The sequence below is a fragment of the Falco punctatus genome (genome assembly GCF_963210335.1).
Source record: "Falco punctatus genome assembly, chromosome: 5".
Classification (NCBI taxonomy): Eukaryota; Metazoa; Chordata; class Aves; order Falconiformes; family Falconidae; genus Falco; species Falco punctatus.
The window spans coordinates 65,921,620-65,946,991 of record NC_137584.1 but is presented as its reverse complement, the minus strand read 5'-3'; the positions used below and the strand labels follow the sequence as shown (position 1 = coordinate 65,946,991).

The 25,372-nt window shown below is 36.5% G+C and overlaps 1 protein-coding gene and 1 long non-coding RNA gene across 4 annotated transcripts in view; both read left to right on the top strand.

The window, feature by feature from the left end:
• Nucleotides 1-25,372, top strand: part of FIG4 (FIG4 phosphoinositide 5-phosphatase) — a 77,055-nt gene that overhangs the window by 20,893 nt on the left and 30,790 nt on the right. For all 3 annotated transcript variants that reach the window (XM_080388172.1, XM_080388170.1, XM_080388171.1), the window contains 12 exons: nucleotides 1,179-1,307; nucleotides 2,815-2,915; nucleotides 3,380-3,542; nucleotides 4,172-4,269; nucleotides 6,338-6,471; nucleotides 8,475-8,591; nucleotides 9,438-9,483; nucleotides 10,851-10,999; nucleotides 14,971-15,137; nucleotides 21,717-21,855; nucleotides 24,302-24,360; nucleotides 24,959-25,106. In XM_080388172.1, coding sequence (XP_080244298.1) covers nucleotides 1,179-1,307; nucleotides 2,815-2,915; nucleotides 3,380-3,542; nucleotides 4,172-4,269; nucleotides 6,338-6,471; nucleotides 8,475-8,591; nucleotides 9,438-9,483; nucleotides 10,851-10,999; nucleotides 14,971-15,137; nucleotides 21,717-21,855; nucleotides 24,302-24,360; nucleotides 24,959-25,106 — 1,450 coding nt within the window. The remainder of the gene's footprint in view (nucleotides 1-1,178; nucleotides 1,308-2,814; nucleotides 2,916-3,379; nucleotides 3,543-4,171; nucleotides 4,270-6,337; nucleotides 6,472-8,474; nucleotides 8,592-9,437; nucleotides 9,484-10,850; nucleotides 11,000-14,970; nucleotides 15,138-21,716; nucleotides 21,856-24,301; nucleotides 24,361-24,958; nucleotides 25,107-25,372) is intronic.
• LOC308064192 lies at nucleotides 1,314-2,807 on the top strand. The gene is made up of 3 exons (XR_013928284.1): nucleotides 1,314-1,774; nucleotides 2,416-2,511; nucleotides 2,612-2,807. It is a non-coding gene; the product is annotated as an uncharacterized lncRNA (long non-coding RNA).

The window sequence follows — 25,372 nt, the reverse complement described above, 5'->3', positions numbered from 1 at the left end:
GAATCCATACAGTGGCATCATCTCTTCTATGTCTTTGTGAAAACATTGGGAGATAAAGATGCCATAACCTTGACCCCATCAGCAATATGCTGATTGCGCACACAACTCCATTTCCAGTAGGTGTTAGTAGCCTATCTGTTCATGTGATAAAATATTTAAGAAATAGCTGCCTGCCATTCAAGAATAAATTCTCAACAAAGTAATGCTGCTAGCAATGAGAAAGAGGACAAATTGCAGGCCAAGTGCTTGTGGCTGGGTTCTGCTGAATGTATACACTTCCACCAAAATCATTACATCAATTTCCCATGGGCTTATAGTGACTTGGATGACTAGGTAGCAACAGTTTGTTCAACAGCTGCATTTTCACCTTCAGGCTGTTAGGAGAACTCATATTTTTCCCTGAGCAGAACATTTGGCTGCTATAATTGACATACATACTGCTACGATATAACTCAACCTGCCAGAAACTTCATTTTAAAAAAATACACAAAAAACGTAGGTAGTAGAGTTTTTGTCCTATTCCTTCTCTTTAAGATTCAGACTCGTTCAATTCCCATCACAACCTTTTGGTGTCAGTTGTCATCTTGGTCCTGATTTTGAAACAGAAAAAGATTCAGGTTCCAGATGTATCAGGAATTGAATTTTAATTTGCAGGTTTGCAGTAGCTGCATTTCTTGATGTCAGTGCAAATTAGGAAAACCATGGTAAATTATGTGAGAAGCAGATTGACGTGCTTTTGATAAAGGGTGACAGGGCTATGCATGATCTCTCGGAGCCTACTGGGTAACTCCAGGGCTGACCCAGAATTGAAAAGCTTATAAAGTCCTCCTATGAGAGTATTTTTGCTTTAACTGAAATTCTCAACTTGATTTATTATCAAATCCTCTGCTGCTACCGTGCAAAGATCTCTCTTCAGTACTGGAAGTATCAGAAACTTCTGCATACTACAGTGACTGGCAACCATAGAAAAGTTGCATGTCTTCATAAATGCTGAACATCAGCATGTGCCTGAAGTTATCAGTGTTTGGCAAACTTCAAGGATGCGAGTAAATGATACACTGCCTTGCAGTGAAGGGAAAATCAAAATAAAGGTCCAATGACCTGGATTTTAAAACAGTCCAATGCAGGTCATCTTGCTTCTTAATGTCTAATGCATTTTTATTGCAACAACTTCCTAGGTGTATTTGGGATTTGCAGTAAGCCTTATGAAAAGTATGTGTGGAACGGCAAGCTTCTGGAGGCAGTAAAAAATACTGTTCATCGTGACTGGCTGCTATATATTATTCATGGATTCTGTGGGCAATCAAGTATCCTTTTACTGTTGTAACATGTTTATCAATTTTCTTGAGGTTTGAACATAAGAAATACATTGTATTATTTCCTTGTCGTGTAAATACTTCCCAATTTTAGAATTATTGGTTGACCTGTATTTTCATTACTTTTCTATGTTTTCTGCTAAATAAGAAATAAATTTATGTTCTTTTAACAGGGCTCTGATACAGGTAGACTGCATTCTCAGTGAGACACTGTAAGCATAGGGTTTCGTAATAAAGAACTTGAGAGGGCTTTAAGGCTCAGCTGTGTTTTTTCACAGATATTTGAGGAAAGGGAGAAAAGCTAAAAAGAACTGAACTGCTGACATAGAAATGTTCTCTTTGTAATCTTATTTAAACAATTTTTTTTAGTAGATGAGATTTGCAGAAGTTTTTGTATTTACTCAGTTTCTGTTGAAGATGACGATAGAATTTCAGGCCTGCTGTGCGAAGAGAGTTAGGTAAACACGAATCTGAAAATCTGTTTACCAGACTATATATTATTTAAAATGGGTGGATGGGTCTATGTGTATTGTAGTAGGAGGAGAAAAAACCCAAATGCATATCACACTCCAAGAAATGCTGTCTCAGCGTTTTACTTAGGAAGAATTTAATATATTACAGAGACACTCTTATCATCAGTAGTGTCATGTTAGTTTAAAGGCCTGTCATCAAAATATCTGGGGAAGCAAATACAATTATTGTTAGTGGTTTCTGCAAAGCTTAATTTTGCTTTTTCATGATTGTAAGGCTGCTTAGTCCCCAGACAGAAAGATAGATCTGGTTTTATATACCACTATTTCATCTGTGGTCTTTATTGAAGTAGTAGCTGTGGATCTGTCCACCAGTGTTATGCCTGCAACTGCTGAGTCAGTGACAATAGTTTTTGCTTAAGGTATTTGATGAGCAAATGTCGTCTTCCCTCTTTCTTGTGCCTCCCTTATTCTAAGGAAACAGTGATAGTCGTGCTAGACATCCGATTCCATCTTCTTTTGGTTTTAATGAAAAAGCCTAAAAGAAAGCTACCACTGCATCTGTAGCTGTTTGCCTCTGGCTTTCCGTCGTTGTTACTTAAGTAGTTGCAAATTTTTCTCTCTTCCAGACAAACAATTAGAGGGTGGCTAATATACCGCATCTGAAAATAGAAGCTCCCATGCTTTAATCCCAGTATTCACAAAAGCCATATTTGCTGCACAAGGTGAATCTTGTACTTAATTCGCTTCATAAAATAGAAATGCTTTCTTCTGTATGTTGTGAAAAGTGGTTGATGTATTGTAATGTAGATTTCCTTTTCAAAGTTCTTAAAAATGATTGTTGAAGAAGGCAATGGTCTCTCCCAGCTGCAAAAGAAATTTGGAAGTGATACTCGTCATTGTTAAGGAGATTTTAGTAAATCAGATGTTTCAGTTTCATACACTTTTTTTAGAATTTATTTTTGCTTGCATGAGGTAAGTGAATGAAAAATTGCATGTATCATGTAAACCTTAACCTGCCTTTCAAGAACTGTTAATATATGGTCGCCCTATATATGTCACTCTGATAGCCAGAAGATCAAGCAAATTTGCTGGAACACGTTTTCTGAAACGAGGAGCAAATTGTGAGGTAAATGAAATGTGCTTTTAGGGATTCCCCATGCCTGCCCCCCCAACAATATGAAAGCTTCAACTTGACTGACTGGAGAACTGAAATGTTTTAGAGGGTTGTTAGGGTTTTGGCTGTAAATCATGCTATTAGATAATGTTATCACAGCTGTCATTACATTTTTAATTCAGATAATACACCTATTCTTAAAATAAGTCTTAACTGGAAGTTCTGGTGGGTTTTTTTGGTTGGTTCTCATTTTTTTTCCACACTTAGAGATAATGTTATTTCCCAAATAGAGGGGTGGGGGAAAAAAAGATAATATACATTTAAGGACAAATGAGAATTTAACCTTCAGTGGTGTTCTCACTACTATGATTTGGTGTATTACAGCTTAATTGTACTCTGTAACAATCAGTTCTCTATAATACATGTAGCTCTGAAGTGTCATGTCTACATCATATGTGTGTTTCTGTTTGGTTTAGGGAGATGTTGCTAATGAAGTGGAAACAGAACAAATACTTTATGATGCTTCAGTTATGTCATTTTCTGCTGGGAGTTATTCTTCCTATGTTCAGGTTCGAGGATCTGTCCCTCTGTACTGGTCTCAAGATATTTCAACTATGATGCCTAAGCCACCCATAACGTGTACGTACAAATTATTTTTTGTGATAATTATCATTAGCGCTGTGTCCTATAGGAACACTTGAGATAGTGAAAACGAAATTTGCGAAAATGAATGGTCTATGCATTTGTTCTTTGGGAAGGCATAATTTAAGGTAAAATCAATGTTCTTGATAATAAACATCAGGGTATACAAATATTCAACCATACAAAAATCTGCATTTAATGAAATTTAATAGAAAAAAGTCTCTGTCTTAGACTTCATATTCAGAAATGGAATACAAAAACCTTCTGTTTGAAGATGTCACATTTCTTTGTGCTTATTTTGTATACAAAGTTAGCTACATTTATCTTAGTATTGTGGATAAAATCTTGAACCTTTTGAAAATGGTGGAAAACATCAGGGCTAAGTTTACTGGGGCCAGAATAATTGTTCTTTGTAAGCATTTCAAGGTTTTGGTTAAGAAGTTTGCTTCAAATTTGGAAAAGGAAGGGGGCATTTAACAGCTTTTGCATGAAAATTGGGGAAAGTAATTGTACCATTACCACCAGAGAATTAGTATGTATTTTGTGAAAATTACTTTTAAGAAAAAATAATTTCAGTGACTCTACAGCTTGCTTAATATTGTCCTGAGCATCTGTATTTGTTGCAGTGGACCAGGCAGATCCTTTTGCACATGTTGCTGCTCTTCACTTTGACCAAATGCTTCAGAGATTTGGCTCTCCCATTATTATTTTGAATCTTGTGAAGGTACAATATTTTGAATATGTTCTATGTTTTCTAATTTTTAATATTATGCTTATTTCTGTAGTGTTTGTGTGTAATTTTGGTTGTGTTCCAAACTAATATTAGCTTATAAATGGAATATTTTCTTCATAAATTTCATTCTACGTGGCATAGTACATAACTCCAGCTGCTTCCTCTACTGCCCTTCAAAAAAAGTTTTCCATGTTCACAGACTTCTTAAAGTAATCTTCCACTGTTTTCAGGTTTCTTCTCTTACCCCTTAGATGTAAGTTGAAATAAATCTACCACCAAATTTAGTTCAGTGCTAAAAAATTCTGAAGTAGTACGGTTCCACGCAAAGTGAGGTTTGTAGGCTTCTTGACACAGATGACTGAGTTATTTGAAATATTATGCTAAAGACTTATCTTCTGTTGTTTGCTCTGTCTGGTAGAGTTACGGAAGTATGAGTGGGAGAGAAAACTGAAGCGTTCAGATGCTAGCTAATGGGCAGTGCCATTGGTAGCAGGGCTGGACTAATGGAGGGAGCTTCATGATTGCTGCAGTAATTCAATTCACTGCTGTGTGAGAGGCTGTGGTACAAAGCCTGGATTCTGGGTGGCACTGTAATTTTGGTCCTTGTATTTGGGGTTCTTTTGTTTTGTGTTTTTTCTGTTCTGTTCCAGCCATGTTCTGTAGTGGTGTGTTTCCACATTTGAGTTCAATATATTGATTTGTTTTGCTTAAATCATATCTTACTACTTTTTAGTCCTAAAAAAAAAAAAAAAAGAATTTAATTTATCATGTTGTAGAACTGTATTAGATGTACATGTAGGATCTGTTCCTAGTATAAAAAAATAGGGAACATACAAAAGGAAGCCATTTCAAACTCTATGTTGTAATAAATGGCAAGTAGATAAAGTATTTTCTATTTTTAGAAGTTTTCTTGTGTAGGAGTACTTTTAAGACTGTTCAATCTGTGGAATCACTTTAGGATAGCATTTGTTCATAAGAAAAAAATTTTATCTCTTGCAGCCATAGTTTTCGAAAGCTATTGTTATAGTGTGTGTCTAGGCTCATGTGACCCTGACATGTGAATCATTATATGCTTTTCTATACAGGACTTTTGATACTGTGCTTGAAAATGCATGTCTGTCTTTCCCTCTCTGTAGATGCTTAATATTAAGATGCTAAAATTCATGTTGCTTTATTAAAGTACCACTTAAAAAACAAACAACAAACAAAAAAAAACCCCTCAACAACAACAAAGAAATACATGCAAAACCCTGGGGTGGGGAAGCCCCCAGATCTGAACACCTTTTTTTTTTGGATATTGCTGCTGCTTTTACACAAATGCCTAAGCACTTCTATCTCCAGTACTTTTATTATTTAATTTCTTAAATGTTGATAAAATATAGATCTATACCGTTCTATATCTGTCTGTCCTAGGAACTTGTTAGTTAGAAATGAATGTATTAGGCTTCCTTTGCGTTTGTTTATTCAGGACTGCTATTATATATTTAAAGCATTTCTATAACAGGTTCGGTATAGGTTTTACTCTGGATGAAGTTGGGAGGAAAGCCATACTAACATATACAGTGCCAAAACATATGGTATATTCAGAGAATGGCAACAGAATTCTTTTTTACAATTATTGCAAAGCTGGGAGGTGGGAGCTGTTGTTCCCCATCTCCTGTCAGTAATCAAGAAGAATTTGCCTGGATCCTTTTGTACCTGAGAACTGAATGGGATACTTTCCTTTCTGCCTTTCGTTTTCCTTCTTTTTGTCCATTTCCTCTGTATTACCACTTTTGCTTTTACAGGGTTCCATTTTTCAGCCAATGATGATGCACAGTTGAAACAGATGACTTTTACTACTAACACAGATCAATTGTTGAAAACCCAGAATGTTCAGTTTTTTCTGTCTCTTCTGTCCTTAATTTAACTGTCCTAGTTATAAGGAACTGCCTGCTGTTGTTACAGCTTCCACATTTAATTTCTGTTATATACATAGATGTATTGTGTATATGTATATGGGTTATGTACATTTGTTAATGAAAATTGTAATGTTAACTTCCTTTTCTTTTTGCTAAAGGAACGTGAAAAAAGAAAGCATGAAAGGATTCTCAGTGAAGAACTTGTTGCTGCTGTGACATATCTCAACCAGTTTTTACCCCCAGAGCATGCAATTATATATATACCATGGGATATGGCCAAATACACAAAAAGGTAGAAAAGATCCTCCTTTGTGCTAATGTTCTTAGCCACAATACAACTAACTGTATGCTACTGAGTGTGTCGCTTTTCAGTTGAATGTAGCTTAGAAATTATGGGAGAATTTTATGAAGATCTATAGACAGAATAAAACTTCAGCTTTTGAAGGATTTGTAATATTTTTCTATGGTTTCTTATCAAAGTGGAGCAAGGCCAAAAACTTTTAAATTCTCTGCAATGGAAATTTTACAGAAAAGCCAAAAAAAGCCATAAATATTCACTTTTTATTTTGAATTACTCAAAACACTGCATTTTGTTAGATGTTTCATTTCAGTCATTGAATTTATTGAGTTACAAAATTTTGGAAGACAAGAGGTTTGATATCAATCAATCTTTTCCATTTCCTCTTCCAAAAGGAAATGAGGGCATTAATTTCAATGTTATAAAACTTTTAGATTATTAGAAACATGTATCTTAGAAAGGCAAATATATTCTTTAACTTTTTTTATTCTATAATTTTGGACAATGGAATGCTGTACTAGGATCATTGAAAAGGATGAATGTTTTCATAAATGTAGAAATATTTACAAGGCATGAACATTTCAAGTTTACAGTATAGATTGCTATTGTTAAGTAACACACAGCTCAGTTGTAAAGTTCTATGATCTGCGTAAGTCTACTGTGTCTTACAATGCCAGAAATTCTAGAAGAATGGTAAGAACTGTTGGATCAATGTTTAGGTGTTTGTTACTATATCAGTCTTAGAAAAATAATGGAAAAACTGGTATTGTTCAAAGGGCAGGAATATAATCAATGTTTGTTGATTTAAATTTTATGAAAAAAGCTTTTGGAAACAATCCTTATTCACTATTTGAAGTTACAAGTTGATTGATATGGTTGGTCATGCTGGTGTGAAACTGATACTTAAGTGTTTGACATGGTTCCACACTATGTTTTTCATTCTGAAATGGCATTGTGTACAGTTAAATGTATATGCAATTGTTTGTGTTATGATTAAATAAAAACCCTCAAAATAAGCCTGGATTGCCTTTCAGAAGATATGCTAGGTGCAAATTCTTGGGTTTTGTGTGGAGTGATGCTGATGAAGCATAGTGGTCTGTCCTATGTGGGAAACGATACTAGGTCACCAAAGGATTCCCCTCCTAGCTTTAAGCTTGAGGTATATTTATATACATAGCCACCCTAGTACAGGTATCAAAAATAACTGAGAGCTTTGAGCAAGATTCATTATTTATGCAAGCAAGAGTTATTTAAGAGTGGAAGAAAATGTGTATATCTGCCTGAAGAATTGACCTTTTCAGGAATACTGAGAACATGTTTGCTTTAAAATGTAGTTTCAAAGTAAGTTTGCTGGAAAGTAGTACTGGTGGAAACATTCCAAAATATTGCATCCATCTTAGTATAAGCAATCTTTAAAAAAACAAACCAAAATTTGTTCGTGTTACTTGACATGTAAACACTGTAATAAAAACTTTGAAAATAAAATTATGAGTAAACAGATGTTAAAGTCCCCCACAAAGAACAGATGGATGCCCTGATCTGAGCAGGAGGTGTGGGACATCATGAAGGCCACACACAAACAAGTATTACCAAACAAAACATCACCCTGCAAACCAAATGAGGGAATATGATTTAGCGTAGTCATACATCTTTTTCTGCCTTGTTCTTGTTTTGTGAATCACAGAAAGTTTGGTAGAGGAAAATTAGTGTGATGTAGAAGTCAAGGACATTTAGATTTTTGAAGTCTTCCACTTCTGGTTTATGTAATATTTTGTTTACTTTTACAATAAAACATTGCTTGGATACGGTCAGTGTCTGTTTCCTAAGTCTGTAAAATCTAAGAAAACTGTAGATGTAATTACTGTTAGATAAATAAAGCTGTGATGTGAATCTTCCTCCAAATGATTTTTGTTATTGAAAGGCTTTCCAAACAGTGAAATGTATTTATTTTTTTAGCGTTAATGTACCTTGACTGTATTTTTTTTTCCTCTCCTCAGCAAACTTTGCAACGTCCTTGATAGACTGAATGTGATTGCAGAAAGTGTAGTAAAGAAGACTGGATTTTTTGTTAATCGACCTGATTCCTATTGCAGTATCTTGCGGCCGGATGAAAAGTACATACAATTTAATTGATGCATAATGAATAACATCTATTCCTTGGAGAGTTGTCTGGAATTTATATGTCTATTACATTATTTCTTATTTTAAGGCTTAAATTAATATGAAAAAATAAAATTCATTGTTAAGTTATAGCTAAAAGGATTGCAGTCCAAGGCACGTGCCAAGAAATACTAATACACTGAAAGTGTACAGTTATGCTGCAGCTGTTCTTAAAATGGTTTGAAGTAAGAATTCATTATTTGTAACTTGTAGTCTGTGCCATGTGTGTTTTATATAAAATCATTTTGTTTTGGATTTTTTTCGCCTTAACGAAAGGAATCCTAAATTTGGGGGTAAATTTAACAAAGCTAACAACATTTGGAATTTAGTAAGTGGCTTCTTTTGAGGCATACTAATAAGATAACTATAATTTAGAATCAGTGTGAGGGGGAGGTTTAAATCAACTACATTTATTTTTGTGCTACAGTGTATGTTATGCCTCTACCTTCTATTTGTTGGTGTTGTACCTACTACAATTTTTGTGCCCTCAAGACCCAGTCTAGAAACACTTGTGTTGCTCGTACTCTGTTTTATGGGGAGCAAAGGAGAGATATTTTATATGGCTTTGGAATAGTTCTACTTTAAGGCTAGATTGATAATTTTTTTTTCTGCAATGTTGTTTAAATACAACACACTACTACTGCACAGAGTTTTCACTGCTTTCTGCTATTCAGGGACATCAGTTTTGCTTTGTGGCAGGTTTTAATTGTCCCCATTTTTCACTAAGCCAATCAGTACATGGTATGATCTGGTTTTTTTTAAAATTATTTGCAAGTCATTCTGTTTTGTTTCTCTTTCAGATGGAATGAACTGGGAGGTTATGTTGTTTCCACTGGTCGCTTGCAGGTACTAAAATATACTTCATTAATTCATAGTTACAGTGATGTAGATCAGCACTCCCAAAGCACCAGTGAACCATTTCACTTAAATACCTGATTGGTGATTCACAGAGTGGTCTTAAATTAATATTTATAGTAAACAGCATTATTGCTATCCATCCCAGAAATCCAACTGGGAGACAGAGCTTAAAAGTTCTTGCAAGGTACCAGAAAACCTAACGCTGTTGGAGTTGATTTTTGATGGAGGTAGTCTGATAAACGCTCAGATTTTAAACTAGTATTCATTGCTATTTAGTCTGTAGTGTTACCAGTGCAGTGAAAATTAAAACAGCAGCATTTTAGCAAACTGCAGAATATAATATTATACAGAAGAGGTGAGGCATAAATATACTTAAACCTGATGTGACTTATTCATACACATGAAAATGGGTTGTTAAAAGCTTTTTCACCAGCGTTGAATATTCTGTACCATGTTACAATTTCCCTCACTAAAAGAAAATTAGAAACACTGCTTTCTTTAAGGTTAGGAAAGTGCCAACTAAACTGTAAACCATGTGGTACCAGATTTATACCTGAATGTTAGATTATTACTCTGAACACAGGGCATAGGCTTAAGAAGCATTAGGTACTTTCGACTTGCCATTCATAATTTTGTAGTTTGTGTAAGTTAGAAAGCATGTTGACCATTCCTTTATTAGCTGATCACTGGGTTGTATGTGTTTAGATGTGCCCAAAGACTGCTTCTTTATTAAGGCAATGAAAAAATTTTAGTTGACTAGCTCGGATGGAGTGATATATATTTGAGCAGAAGAATCCCACACATATTTCCTATTAAAATATGTTTCTTGCAGCTGTTGATATTATAAAATAGCTTTGTGTGCATTATAAGATTGAGGAATGGTGGTAAAGCAGCATAAAAGAATATATGCATGACTGACCTTCAACAAAATGTTAACGTGTTGCTCCAGATATGAGAAGCTTAAAATACAAGCACCATCACAGTAGAACCACAGCAAGTTAGAAGCATGATTTATTTTTGCAGTAGTTACAGAATACTTGAAAATAAGACCCCTTATCTGAAATAACATAGCTTTTCTTTTTGAGGTAAATCTTCAGAGCTGTTTGTGAGTTGAAGGAGTGATGCAGTTTGTGTGATGATAGGAGCAAGAACGTTTTGAAAGTCATTACAGCAGTCTGATATAGCTTGCTAGAGATTATTGCTTATTAAAATTTCTTAGAAATTACTTTCCTCAATTTTTTGTGAAATGAGAAATTTGAGATTTGATAAGTTTTGGATAGTAGGAAAAAAGTAATAATCATGCATGTAGTAATCTGTTAATTAAGAACAATCTGTTATTTGGATTGCTTTACCAGACTGGAGTTCTCCGAACCAACTGTGTGGACTGTTTAGATCGCACTAACACAGCACAGTTTATGGTGGGAAAATGTGCTTTGGCTTACCAACTCTATTCGTTGGGATTGATTGATAAACCAAATTTACAATTTGATACGGATGCTGTTAGGTAAGATAAAAGTGTGTCATGGTTTTATTTTTTAATTTTTTGTCAAGAGATTTAGGAAAACTATCTCTATGTAGAAGAAAAGTGCAACTCTTTATGTCGGAATGATTAAATAATGTTTATTCATCCAAGTTTAAAAAAATCTTCCATACTTGAAATCTTCTTGAGAAAATCCAGTCACTCTGAAAACTTGCTCCTCTGGGAAGGTATGTTAATCAGGCTTCTTACAACATAAGTGCTTATCTCTGTTCTCTTTATATGCCTGAACTTAAAGCTGATTTTTCCTTTTAAATAAATGTAATAAAAGACCCACTCTGGTTTTTTACACTTACTTCACTTGCTTGGGGCAAAATGCTGTCAAAAAAATGAAAACTGAAATAAGTATATGCTTTTATGGAGAATGCCAAACTGATATTTGTATAGAAGTACATCTTGCCTTTATTTCCTATATTTTCCTTTGGAAAAAAGTTGTGCTTTTTGCTTCACTGCAGAAAAGTTGTTCTCTCAGATGAAGTATCAATGATACTTATTCAAGCATCCTCAAACCATTTAGGAAAACACAGTGTTTAAATTGAAATGCTTTGGGGGTCAGGGGGAACTAAGCTACTCATTTGTGAGTATGCTTCAGAAATTAGTGTAAGAGTCCTTGAGGTGATGTGGTTTTATTTCTTTAAACTGTTGCTGTGACTGTGAAACTTATGACTTCATTGCTGGTTTTGACTAGTGGTTTAGTAGTTTTAGAACATGGAAAGGTAACTCATATTTCAGAAAAGACAAAATTCTCGGTCTCCCCTCCCCTTTATGTGAGACACATCTTCAGCTTTTCTTCTTTCTCCCATTATCTTCCAGCACTTGCCTGGTGCCAGGAGCTGGTATGTGTCACAGAAACAACCACAGTTGCAGTGTGTTGGCTCACTGTGTAAGTGGTGGCTCCTGACCTCTGCCTGATGGCTAGGGAGAGCACCTGCTGGCTGGCTTCCTCGGTGTGCTGGCCATGGCCTCATCCACCATGTCCCAGCTGCTAGGTGCTGCATGTTTACCTCTGGGAACAAACAACTGCTCTGCAAATACCAGTTGCTGGGCACCCCCCTGGGGACTCAGCAGTTGGCTCTCGCGTTCTAACTAGAGGGGATCAGGCAGTGGGCAGGTCTCTCATATCCACTCTCTGTGGTATCCTCTGCAGCTTCCACTTACTTCAGCACCTCAGGCTGCATTTTACTATCTTTCCTTAGGCTTTACTAGTTCCCCCCTTCCCGCCCCTATTTTGGGAGCCCAGATTTCTTCTGTTGCTTCCTACTGCAGTAGTCCTGTGTTTCCTCTCTATTTTCTCTCCTTCCTGTTTCCTCTTATGCCCCACCACCCAAATTTCCATCTTTTACCATAAGATTAAGATTATAGTAGTTGCTTTGTCTCTGATTTTCCAGATATCTTATTTCTCTACCTCTCTAAAATGTAACTATAAGCCTGGCATAAAAGGTTACTTATATCTGGTCACATTTGACTGATATTTTTTCTTCTTCTCCATTCCACTAGATGTATGCCTGTCTGAAACAGATTTTGTCATCTGTTAAGACTTGTTTCTGAATTACTGAATTCAGAATAATTAAAAATCCGTCTCCATAATGCAACAAATTGTGAAGACAGGTGTGTGATATACCCTCTCCATTGTGCAGTCTCTCACTTTGACCATCTGCATTCTTGTTCCCTGCATTGTCTCACATCAAGTATCTGCTTCCTGCGTATTCTGCCTCTTCATTTACACTCTTCTTCCTTAATTTAGCTAACATGTCTGAAAAACCAACTTTTTAAAATCGCGTTCTCCAGCTGGCCTTTTTATAATTCTGACTTCTCATATGGTGTCACTGGCTGGTTACAATCCAGAATTTCTGTTCAACTTGATTTCTGAAGTCAACATTTTATTTCATTTGGCCATCCTGAAGGGTAAGGAAACCGCGAGTCTTAAACAGTCCAATATTATGTCTAGCAAGATTAATCTTAATTACTTTGTTGCATGGGACCGTTTCTGCAAGCTATATTTTGTAGTGATTCCTTCAGTGTAATTGTTGTCCCATTTTTTTTCCTAGACAAAGTGTACCTTAACAGCTTATTTTATCATAGGTAGTTAACTGTCCTCTCTGTAAAAGACTAGGCTTTGTTTGACTGCAGGCTTAATATTTTGAGTCTGTGGAAGGGTAACTTAATTGTACAACTTTTTTTAAACCAAGTGGATCAACATACTTAAAGTTGCCTGTGAACCTTTACTGCAAGGTCATTGGAACTGTGTTCATCAATCCCCCGTGGGTGACTGGGAGATTTGTGAGGTATCATCCTTTTACCTGCTGGTTTTTGCCTTCAACCAGCTTTTTAGCTTTTAGTTGACCAGCGTTGCTGTCATTCCCCTTGTATAAAAAAAAACAAACCAACAAACACCCAAAAAAACCCCAACCAACCCGCCAAACCCGAAGTATCAAACAGGAGATTCTCATATATGACATCATGAGTTCTGAACAATTCATGTGGAGTCAGGTGGGTTTTGGCTTTCTTGTTGGTGGGAGTTTTTTTGTTTGGGTTTTTTTTTTTTTTTGGTTTGTTTGTTTGTTTGTTTTTTTAAGTTACTAAGCAGATGTTTCCTCCTGATTGATATTTTGTACTGGACCTTGGGCAGAAGATTTGCTGGACAGATATTTTTTACAGAAATTCATTTGCCGCTGAGGTAAGTGTTCTGCATCCAGAACCTTTTAAGGACTTCAGTCAGAGAGTTGCTGGGTTACTTATGTGGTACTCTCCCTTTATTGGAAAATTTCTGAAAGGAATACTTTTGGGGTTTTTGTTTTCATGGGGTTTATTTTGTTATTGTTTTGTTTGTTTGGACCTTCTTTCTTCTAAGGTGTTACCCCATGTCGGCCTGAGTTACAGTGTCTTGCTATACTGATGTGAAATATGTTTCCACGGGTTTGGCAGCTGGGGCTATTTTTTTGAGTTCCTTCTGCTTTGTTATTTTGCCTTTTAACTAAACTTTCTGCCTCTTTTAGCAAGGTGTCATCCTTGTCATTGTCTTTCTCAAGCAAGGCCATAGTCTCCATTTGAGAAGCACTTTTCAATGTTATCTTTTAGAGTAGGTGTCATCTTCTTAGATTTGTCTTGTTTTCTGAGACTGATGTTTTGGTTTTGTCATTCATGGGGAACTTCTTGATAATTTTTGCTATTTGGACTGCTCTCAGTTTGGAGTCTACTGTCAACTTCTTGATGCTAGAAGACTGAATTGCTTTTAGCCAGCTCGCCTTGTTCATCTTAGCAGCCAAGTCTTAGATCACCTTTATCTTCTAAGATGTTCATCTTGCATCTCTTCTTCTTACAACATGCTTTTTCAGTTCCAGCAAATGGTATCTGACTGCCATTCATGCTTCTTACAAGTCATGTTTATTTGGTTTGTACCTTTGAGCCATCGTTATTGTAACTGGGGAGGTTTTTAGAAAGTTATGACAACTTCATTCCCAGTGGACTTGACAGAAAACGTAGCCTTGAGATATTGACATGTTCTGTCCCATTTAGTGTATTTAAAATCACTTAGTTTGTGAAGGTATGCAGTTTGTTTTCTCCCTGCAGACTAGTAGGACATGTTAATCTACCTGAATCTACAGAAGTGCATATTCTGTAGTGTGAATGCATTCTGATATACTATAAATTACTGAAAATCTTAGTTCAATCCTTCTTAGTAATTATTATATCTGAATAAAATTTCCAAATATTTATCTGAATAAAGAATAGATGCATAGCTTTAAATTTCAGTGTTTGTAAGTTAATAGCATGTTTTAATGAAATACTAGTCTTTGTAAACTGGCAGAAGTATTTAGGAGAAGAAAATGTATTGCTTGTTAAACAGAAAGATGTTATTATTACAATACTTTATTATTTTTTTATCTTAAAAAACTTTTCAGTGGTTTGATAAATGACACATTTTGCTTTTCCTTCAGATTATTTGAAGAATTATATGAAGATCATGGAGACACACTTTCTTTGCAGTATGGAGGTTCTCAGCTTGTCCACAGAGTAAAAACCTATAGAAAGATAGCTCCATGGACTCAGCATTCCAAAGATATTATGCAAACGCTCTCAAGATATTATAGTAACGCTTTCTCAGGTAAATTTAAAGTGCTTTCTTTCAAGCCATTATTTAAAAAAACATCTTACTTCTGATGTTCAGTAATCAATACTATGATCTTATGGCAGAGATCCTCTATACTATAACTTCCAAATAATTTGGTAAAGACTGATAGCTATCAAATAGGTATTCTGATCTGATGAAGTATTTCTATCCTATGCAAATGCATGCTGTAGTGTGTAGCCTTATTTGATAAAAGTTAGTGAACTGATGTGAGAAGTATTTAGAAAATGTACACGTGTAGCACTGAAACTGCCAGTGACATTTGTAGATCAACAGAGAAGCAGGTAGCTGTTACAGAGCTGTTAAAATGATGGACAGAATGGCTTCAACAAATATAAGGAAATGGGTTAAACACAAGTAGAAGGCTTCAAGTGGAGTAGTTCTTGTGATGTTTCTGGGGACTTCAAAGAAGAACCAAGCTCTGATGCACATAATTGTTTTGTATGAATAGAATCTACTAACTGTTGAATCTGTAGTAGAAAAGACAACATTAAATTAAGAGAGCCAGGTCCCCCAAGTAAATAAGCTGGTTTTTTAATTGAGTTATAAAATATTACCTTACTACTATACCAGCTTATATCCGTCATTGATACTATTCTGCTTTGTTGTGGACATTGCTAATTGAAAAACCTCTTTGAAAAATGCTGAACTGTACCTTGGGCCAAATAATTGGAAAAAATAACATTTAGTGTTTTCAGAAGTCATGAAAGACCTAAAAGAATGATTTTAGGGCAGTCTAAGACATGTTAGGATGACAAACATGTAGTGCTACTGTGTTCTATATATTGTGTCAGTCCTCTGTTAGTCTTTTTCACAAAAGCTGCATAGCCAGGGAAAGACGTAGCCTTGTTTTTTTTCCTGGTAGACTGCAATTATTTAGAAACTATGTGAACTGTAAAACAGCGGGTTGGACACTGGCTAGAAATACTTCAGTAATCTCTGATTGCTTTGGCTGAAGTTACTGCTTTTGTTAGTGACAATTCTGTGTATGTAACAAAATGTGAGCATACGGCATTTAAAGTACTGTTTCTGCTTGTAATTAATTTAATTTGTGTATCGTATTCGCCCAAATTAAATGAGAAATGGAGAGCTTATTTATTTCAGTGATATGGTCTCTTATCATTTGTAGTGGCAATAACATAACGGCTTCATCAATTCTTATGAGCAAAAGGAAGCACTCTTGCCCTATTGCCTGTACTGATATGTACAAGACGGAACAAATCTCTGAAGCTGTTCATTTTTATGCCAGCCACTTGAACGGTTAGGTGGAAGCTTGAGCAAAGTTTTACATCCACATTTGGGGTTGTGGTCTGCTTGCAAGGATAGTCACAATATGCATGTGTTTTAGTAATAAAATAATTTGTTCTGGAAAGTATCTTACTAGAAGAAGAAGGCATACAGAATGAAAAAGTCCATCTTGTCACCTGGGCAGACTTGTAGCTGAGTACACAAATAGACGTTAGTCTTTACTGAAGTCAATATGAAAAATGGAACTTCCATAAAGGTGCTGCACTGGTTTCCCTGATTTACTTATGGTTTCGGTATTTGATCCCATTTGAGCCAAAAATTTTTGGTGCTTTATGTATTCTGTGTGTTTGAAGATAGCATTGTTAAAACATAGATTTCAATATTGTATTTACTGCATTTTTACTATAAAATTTTAAAACATTAATGGCAGTGAAATTTAGAGGTTCACTTTCCAACACTGCCTGTTCAGATGGCATCTGCAAGCCTATTAATGTGACAGACTGAGAGAGATCATTTTATTCATGAAGTTTGCTCTGAAAGCAGAGATAAAGAAAGCATTTTTAGAATGAGACGTGCAAAACAGTGACAAGTGGTGTTCCTCTGGGGTCAGTACTGGGACCAGTGCTGTTTAACATCTTTGTTGGCAACACAGACAGTGGGATCGAGTGCACCGTCAGCAAGTTTGCTGTCAACACCAGGCTGTGTGGTGCGGTCAGCGCACTGGAGGGAAGGGATGCCATCCAGAGGGACCTTGACAGGCTTGAGAGGTGGGCCCATGCGAACCTCAAGAAGTTCAATAAGGTCAAGTGCAAGGTCCTGCACGTGGGTCAGAGCAATCCCAAGCACAGATACAGGCTGGATGGAGGATGGCTTGAGAGCATCCCTCATGATGGAAGAGGTGGACGGTTAAAGGAGATGGTCATGGGGATGTTGGTTATAGAGAAGCTCAACATGACCCAGCAGTGTGCACTCGCAGCCCAGAAAGCCAACCGTATCCTGGGCTGTGCCAAAAGAAGTGTGGCCACCAGGTCGAGGGAGGTGATTCTTCCCCTCTACTCAGGTCTCCTGAGACCCCACCTGGAGCCCTGCATTCAGCTCTGGGGCCCCCAATGGAAGAAGGACAGGGACCTGTTGGGGCAACTCTAGAGGAGGGCCAGGAAGATGATCAGAGGGCTGGGGCACCTCTCCTATGAAGACAGGCTGAGAGAGCTGGGGTTGTTCAGCCTGGAGAAGGGAAGGCTCCAGGGAGACTTCATAGCAGGTTTCCAGTACTGCTGGAAAGGTGGCCTACAAGAAAGCTGGAGATGGATTTTTTTAGAAGGGCTGGTAGTGACAGGACAGATTAGATATTGGGAAGAAATTCTTTACTATGAGGGTGGCAAGACACTGGAACAGGTTGCCCAGAGAAGGTGTGGATGCCCCATCCCTGGAAGTGTTCAAGGCCAGGCTGGATGGGGCTTTGAGCCACCTGGTCTGGTGGAGGGTGTCCCTGCTCATGGCAGGGAGGGTGGAACTCAGTGATTTTTAAGGTCCCTTCCAACTCAAGCTATTCTATGTTTCTAAGATTCTGATTTACTATACTGTACTTCTTGTTATTATACATCACATATCCTTTAAAATACAAATAAAAATCTGAGGGCTAGCCAATTAATGAGCCAGCATTTCCTTGTGTTTCTGATCTGAGAAGTTTTTAATGCTTATGAATTCTATGTAGCAGTAGTAAACAGACTCAGAAAATGTTTATGATTTCCTTGAAGTCATGCAGTATATCAGATTCCGATTGCAAGTGGCCTACTAACAGTGCCACCTAAGCAAATTAGCACACTTCTTCTGTTTGTCTGTCATAAAAAATACATGATTCTAAAATCTGTTGACCTCAGAGCTCTTGGGGTAATCACTACTAATCAAGTTGTACAGATGAGAAAAAGTGAGACATATCTGTTAAGTGACTCGTCTGGACATACTAATCCAGTAGCTAAGCCTTGGACTTGTAAGAAAAGTAACTTTCATTGTGGTTTCACCCTAGTTCGTGATATGTGGCTTAGCTTTTCTATAGATTTTCTATATGTTGCCTGTATAATAGAAGAGTGAAGAATTAAAAATATGTTCTCAGGATCAAGCTAGTGACTGAAGGTTAAAAGAAAAGCATGGTTTCCTCCTAAAAATATGGGACAATAATTCTACATTAACTTGAAAAAATCTTCCAGTTTTAGGCAAAAATTCAGACTCTTTCATGCAAGTTTTTAGTTCTAGCATTTGAAAAAAGTAAAGGGTGCAGTGTAGTTTGGGAAGGCAACTGTTTGAAGTCTTCTGCTTATAAGCAAATGAGTTGTACCAGAAAAAACATCATACAGCTAAGAATTAGGTGTTCCTTCAACACCCTCTCTGGGCAAGTATTCAGATTATTTGAATTCTAAGATTATTATAACATTTTTCTTCCATTTGTGATTGTCAGAGAAATTAGGAAATAGTATTCTAAGTAATATTCTTCTAGCTTTTATGCCTTTTAGAATGTAATGTGATGTTGCAGCCTTCAGTGCTAGAGTTGCAAGATGCATAATAAGCTTCTGGAATCTGAAATAATCTATTTATCCACAAACAGGACTGGATATAGTAAACTACCTTGTAGTGTTGTAGGAAAGTAAACTTAATTACTACAACCTTTTAGTCATGGGACATTATAGGCCCAATTGCATTGAATCTCTCATGATTTAGTAATTTGTCATGTAGTGCAGTTGCAAACTCAGATTGAGAGCAGTAGATTATTTTAGGCCAATTCAATTAAATGGCCCTTTCAGTTCCTGTTTTCTCAAATGGTCTTAAAAATGTGCTAGTATACACGTACATTGCAGTATCTTTTAAAAAAATCAGTGTAGTCTTTCTACTTGCATGTACATAATTAACATTTGGTGCTAACAATGAAGGGAGAAAACCTGTTTGCTCGTTTGTCTGTGATCCACAGTGCATAGACACATTCTTATTTATTTATTTTTGAAAGGAGATATTTTTCTATCTAGATAAGAAAATTGATCTGAAAAGCTCCATATCCTGTTTTCTCTGGCCACTGTTTCAAAAAAAGACAAAAGCCTTCATTGTTTTTGTTCAAAATTAAGCCTGTTTTTCACATAACAAATTTCATTTAGTTTTATTTCATTTTAGCATCTGTCATATAAGTAGTAACATAGTTTAACTGTTTTACAATTACTTACTTAACAATTTCAGTATACTTTCTGTTCCTGGAGGCTTGTCTCTGCCTTTCCCTTCCAGAAATTACCACCAATTTAAACCTATTTGCTCCTGCTAATTAATTTTGTCTTTAAGGCTCCTTCAGTTCCTGTGCTTAAAGTAGAGAACTTTCTTGGATTTTGTTCAGCACTTTCTTTAAACCACTAACTAAATAATTTGTCAGGGAGAAAGAATACATGCTATTGCTTGTGACTTTTCCTTTCTTTTTAATCTCAGTGACCTCAAAAAGTTTTTGGCTTTTGTTTGCTTTTTTCAGACCTTTTTACTGAGTTTTGCATCGCTTTCTTGTACTGTTCCTGGCCTTCCTCATTCTCTCCTTACATCTTGGTTAAACTGTGACACTATTTTGCAGAAACAATATGACCTGCAAACCATAAGGACTTGCATATGCTTATACTGTGTAGAAAAGTTAATGTTTATAGTTGGTTCTCTTAAGAAAATTGGGAAGGGGAGGAGCAAGAAAGAAGGTAACATAAGTATCTTTTTTTGGAAGAGTGCTCTGAAGCAACAGTAAAAATATCCAGAGGGAGAATGAGTGGATAGAAAAGGAAGAAAAAAAGCCAAATTACAGATGAGAGGCCCTCTAAGTAGGGAAGGGGAGCCAAGCAACATCAAGAGGTTTCCCCTTTCTTTCCCTTTTCTGTACCTTGCCCTGTTGCACCCATGTGACACTCTCTACAGAAGATCCCACTTGTAAATACTGACCTCCACATAGGCACACTTCTGTAAAGTACCATACTTTTCTATGATCCTATTGTCACCAAATTTCTACAGATCGTTTGTCAACTGCTTGTGCATCTTAATTCCCTGTGAAAAATGTTACATGTTGTACAGAGAGAAGAAATGTTCAAATTCTGGGCAGAAGAAGAGGTAGTGACTGAAACTTTGGTGGTCAGGAACCAACTTTGTCCTTGCTGTCATACCACCACTTTGTGGATTTTGCCTGGTTTTTTACCTGCTTTCTTGTATACTGAGACTTCAGTTTGTCTTTTTGATGCAGTGTTTTGCTGAAGGGACGCTCAACTCTCATGATACTCTTTTTGAAACATGGAGAAAACTGAAGGAGTAACACTATTGAACTAGTCTGAACTATTCCTTGTCTGATGATTAATGAAGTGCAAACAAGAGTTGGAGATGAAAGCTTTCCATGTGCTCATTCCTCAGGGCACAAATAGGGCTCAGTTCTCCATATATTCCCTCCTATCTAAAGATCCTTTGTGTGTAAGCCTTCTTCTGCCCCTACAACTCTGCTTGCAAAGCTGTCTTTATCACAGTTCACCATCCTCAAGCCCTCATCTGACTCCAACTTTTCTTTGGATCTGTTGTAACTCATCCTGTCTGCAGCTAGGTAACAAAAGAGATTTTAAAGATGTAAGTGAAAAACAATGTTTGTTGTCATGCTTCATCTACAGTGGTATGTAACTGCTGGATTTTAGCACTTGCCTTACTTAGTTTGGTGAAGCTTAGAGTATGGCAAGAGAAACTGATGAATTAAGCCAACAGAAAAAAAGTCCAATTTATTAAAAGGTATTTGTGAAGTTTAATAATAATTTCATTAACTATTTTTGGCTAGAAAAACCTCAAAGAATTCGTAATTTTTGTGTTATGTCAGAAACTTGTGTATTGTATGGATACTGTTTAATTTCATTAAATCATTCTGTTATTTGGGCTGCAGTAAATTCATCATGATATGTCAGATTCTCTGAAATATGCATTAATAGATGCAAATGCTTTGTGCATACACATATAGGCAGAGATGGGAGACAGAGCTGCAGGGTGAGGTCTTCTGCGAGGGCTCTAAGCAGAGCTTCTGCCTCAGCCCCTGTGTGAGAAGCCAAGGAAAGAGGCTTTGCTGGTATCAGCTCCACATGCACTGCAGCATGGCAGAAGGTCAGGTCTAAGTGAAGTTTTGTTATGGTGGTTGAAGCCCAGAGGTCCCTGTGAAAGTCGTAGGACATGCACACTCCATCTGTGAGGAGCAAACATAAGAAACAAGGCAATGTCTGAATGGGCTTGAGCTCTGCAATGTTCCTGCTGTTAAGTGTACCTCTTGTCTAACAGATGCAGACAGGCAAGATTCTATCAATCTCTTTCTGGGAGTATTCAAGCCTACAGAAGGAAAACCTCATCTCTGGGAACTTCCCACTGACTTTTACTTGCATCACAAGAACACCCTTAGTCTGTCACAGACCAGGCGAAGGTATTTTGCTGTTCTATTTTTTTGTTTGGTTATTGTTCTAATATTTTAAAAAACCCCACGTTGTTAAAAAAATAATTTGGTCAGCCTGTCAAAAACTTGCTTACTGTTTTCTCAGTTTTTGGGAAAGCTTGGGAAAAAAGCTTCCTTTAAGAGATTACCAAAAACTGGATGTTGGTGTTTTGAAGGGTTTGCTTTAGTATGTTATTTTCCTGTTTAACTGAAAAAGAAAGTTTCATTTCATATGAAATCCTATCCTGCAATGTGAAACGCTTCACTGTTTTACTGAAGTACAGTTACCACTGTCTTATTAAGCAAGGTACAGGTGTATTTTTGATGGTCAGATTTATTAAGTCATTGTTGTATTTGAGACTATGTGATGACGTTGTTTTGGGGTTTTTTTGTGTAATGCACTTAGTATGCAGCTGTGCATACCAAGAAGCCCATGACTTTTTACCTTCCTTTCAGCTATGCCTAGCCTGTTTTGAAGAATATTTTTCTTAATTTGCATTCCATTGTAGTTGCACAATAATATGTGGAAGTAATAGAGCTGAAGCATAAAAAATTTGAAGTCATTTTAGAGTGCTTCACAGTGTGGACTTATTTTGTTAAGTATTATAAATACTGTGTGTAAAAAATATAATTAAAAATATCTCCATTTTAGTAGTAAGGACAGTACTAGACTTGTTAACTAAATCATCTCTCTTAGGAATTTCACTGTTTGTATCTTTGTTCTCTTGAGTCTTAAAGCTCTGTATTGCCAGTAGTAGATCTGAATATCTGCATTTAGATTTTGGTTTGGGAAAAACTGCATGTGTTGAAACAGTGCGTTCAATCCCTGTTGGCTGCTTATTCCATTAACCTGTTGTGGCAGCTGGCTTGTGATATGACTGTTTCTAAATTTCAATCCTTTTGTATTGTCTCTTGAGGCTTCTTTTGATGCTAGCTCATGTGTAGGAAGTAGGTGTAGGTGAAAAAAGCTTTTCCAAGCAATTTTTTTGTTTCTACAAGTTCTTTGTGTAATTTCTGCCTGCCTGGCTGTGCAGTGCCTCTTTTGGATTCCTTGGGCACAGCAGCAAAGGAAATAATGAAAACCTAAAATAAAATCGAGGATATAGGAAGGGGAAGGAAGATGTTGTTTCCTGTCATTGAAACTTCTTTTGACTGTCTTCTTTTGACTGTGCTTTTCCTGTATTGTATTTGTCTCCTCATCAAAAAGAAGAGATTTCATAATGAGTTTCACATATTTGCTTTTATATAACTTGTGGTTCATGTGAAAAGACAGTGAATATGGAAAAGAATACTTTCTGTTGCCATGTTATTATGCAAGCAGCAAAACTGGGTATGTCTGCATAGTTTCTGAAGGCACTGGAGAAAATGGCTTGCTTAGCACGGCCTGATGCAGTGCTTTAAGAACAGGTGGGACTGCTGGGCATAGCTCATTCCTTTCTGTCTAGGACATACATAGTTCTTGGAATTGAGGTGTGTTGCCCTGCCTGTTATGCACCATTTGCTGAGTCCCACTAACAACTCTATCTCTGGACATGGGAATACACCCATTGTTTCCGCTCCAGGTGGTTACAGTGACATGGGTAGGAGCTAACTTCATTAATACTCTGATTACAGCCTGGACAGTATTGTGCACACACACATATTTGAAATAAAAATCAATGAAGATGAAAGTCTTTTCATCCTGACTAATGAAATACAAGAAACCATCAGAATTATTTAGAGAAGGAATTAAAGTATATTTGGGAAAATAAGAATATGTAAACACAAATGAAAGATAAAACATACTTTATTTTATGAATGTTGCTTGACTTCCTTTGTTGTTGTTCAGAAAACCTGAGTAAGCTTCCAGCAAGACCTGGTTTTTGCTGTTAGCTGTGCCAACAGACAGTTCTCAGACTTAGGATGCCTGTCACATCAAAATGTATCGTCTGTGTGGAAGTCAGCTGCCTTGACAATCTTCTGATTTTATTATCATTGACCTCCATTTCCTCAGACCTTTTTCCTAAACTTCAGGAGCTGAGTAACAAGTGGTGGGTGGCATGGAGGTTGATGCCTTTTTTTAAAGAAAAAAAAATAAAAAATACCAGAACATGAGAAATATGTAAATACCTTCTATATGCACTAAGACCTTAATTTGCAGTGTTGTAGCAGTAGGCACCTGAAATTTATTTTGTTTAATAGGAAAAAACCGCTCCTTCATCCATACCTGTCTTGATCTTCATGTGTTTAAAATTTGTGGCCTGAGAGAAAAGTAGTAGGGTAAGGAGCCTGTTTAAATCCTCCATCCAAGGATAATTTTTTACTTTCTTCCACACTTGAATTGCTAATGTTTACTGAAGTGACGCTGTGTGGTTGGGTAACTGTTATGTTCAAACATTTAGACTGGGTACAAGATCAAATCTTATGTATCTATTGTGTGTCTGTTTTTCCCATACAGCTATACTTATTGGTGGACCGCAGGTGTGCTAAAGCATTTACCTCTCCCTTTTGATGAAGGTAGGAACCATATTTATTCCTTGCCTTACAGAGTACCCTGAAAAAAAAGTTTTAGTCACAAATGCTTTTTAACTGTTTTAGATCCCAAATCTGAAAAAAATCATATATTTCATAACGACTGCTATATATTTCCATCCTGCCACATACACCACAGCCCCTCCAGCTCTGATGAGCTATGATTTTTCAACTGCAGGATGCAAGAGAGACCTAATTAGCTAAAACTTGTCCTGCATATGTTTATGTGCCAGGAGACAATTCTTTCCAACCCCACCCCCCTTGCCTACTAATATATTTATAGTGTCTGCTGGTGGTTGGGTTCCTGTTGCAGATGACAAGATATAGCTAGTGTGTCTTATTTCTCTAGGATACTGTACAGCATTTATTAGGAATTGTCATGAAAGGAAATCAAATTATGGTGGTTGATAATGGATATTTATTAAAGATGTGCTGCCCATCTTCATATCATGTTTTCTTGTCTTAGAGGGCTATAGCTATAGAAAGATGCCTGGTAGCATGGTTAGGTAAGCAGGCTACTTTTTGTTTAGGTGTTTGCAGTCAGTAATTGTTAGTAAAAAGATTATTTTTTTCTTTTCCTCAGTGACATGTGCTGAAAACAGACGCAAGCTGACAGTGAAGAAATTCCACAAGTATGAAGAAGAAATCGATATCCACAATGAGTTTTTCCGGCCGTATGAGTTGAGCAGTTTTGATGAGACCTTCTGCTTGGCAATGACCAATTCTACACGGTATATTGGGATGTTTTCTGACTATAAATCCTTAACTGAAAGCAGATTTGGTGTGAATTAAATATGTTCCATTTATTTGATTAAATCTGTGTAACACGATAGGTTTTGTGGGGTGTCTGAGGGTTTTTTTTAAGCTTCAAATTTAGCAAACTTCTAGAAACTACATCACAAGACTGAAATGGAAATGCTACTCTAAAAAAATTCTGTTAAGATAGCACTTAAATTTCCAATTATTTTCTATTATGGGGTGCTAAATGTTTGGGCAG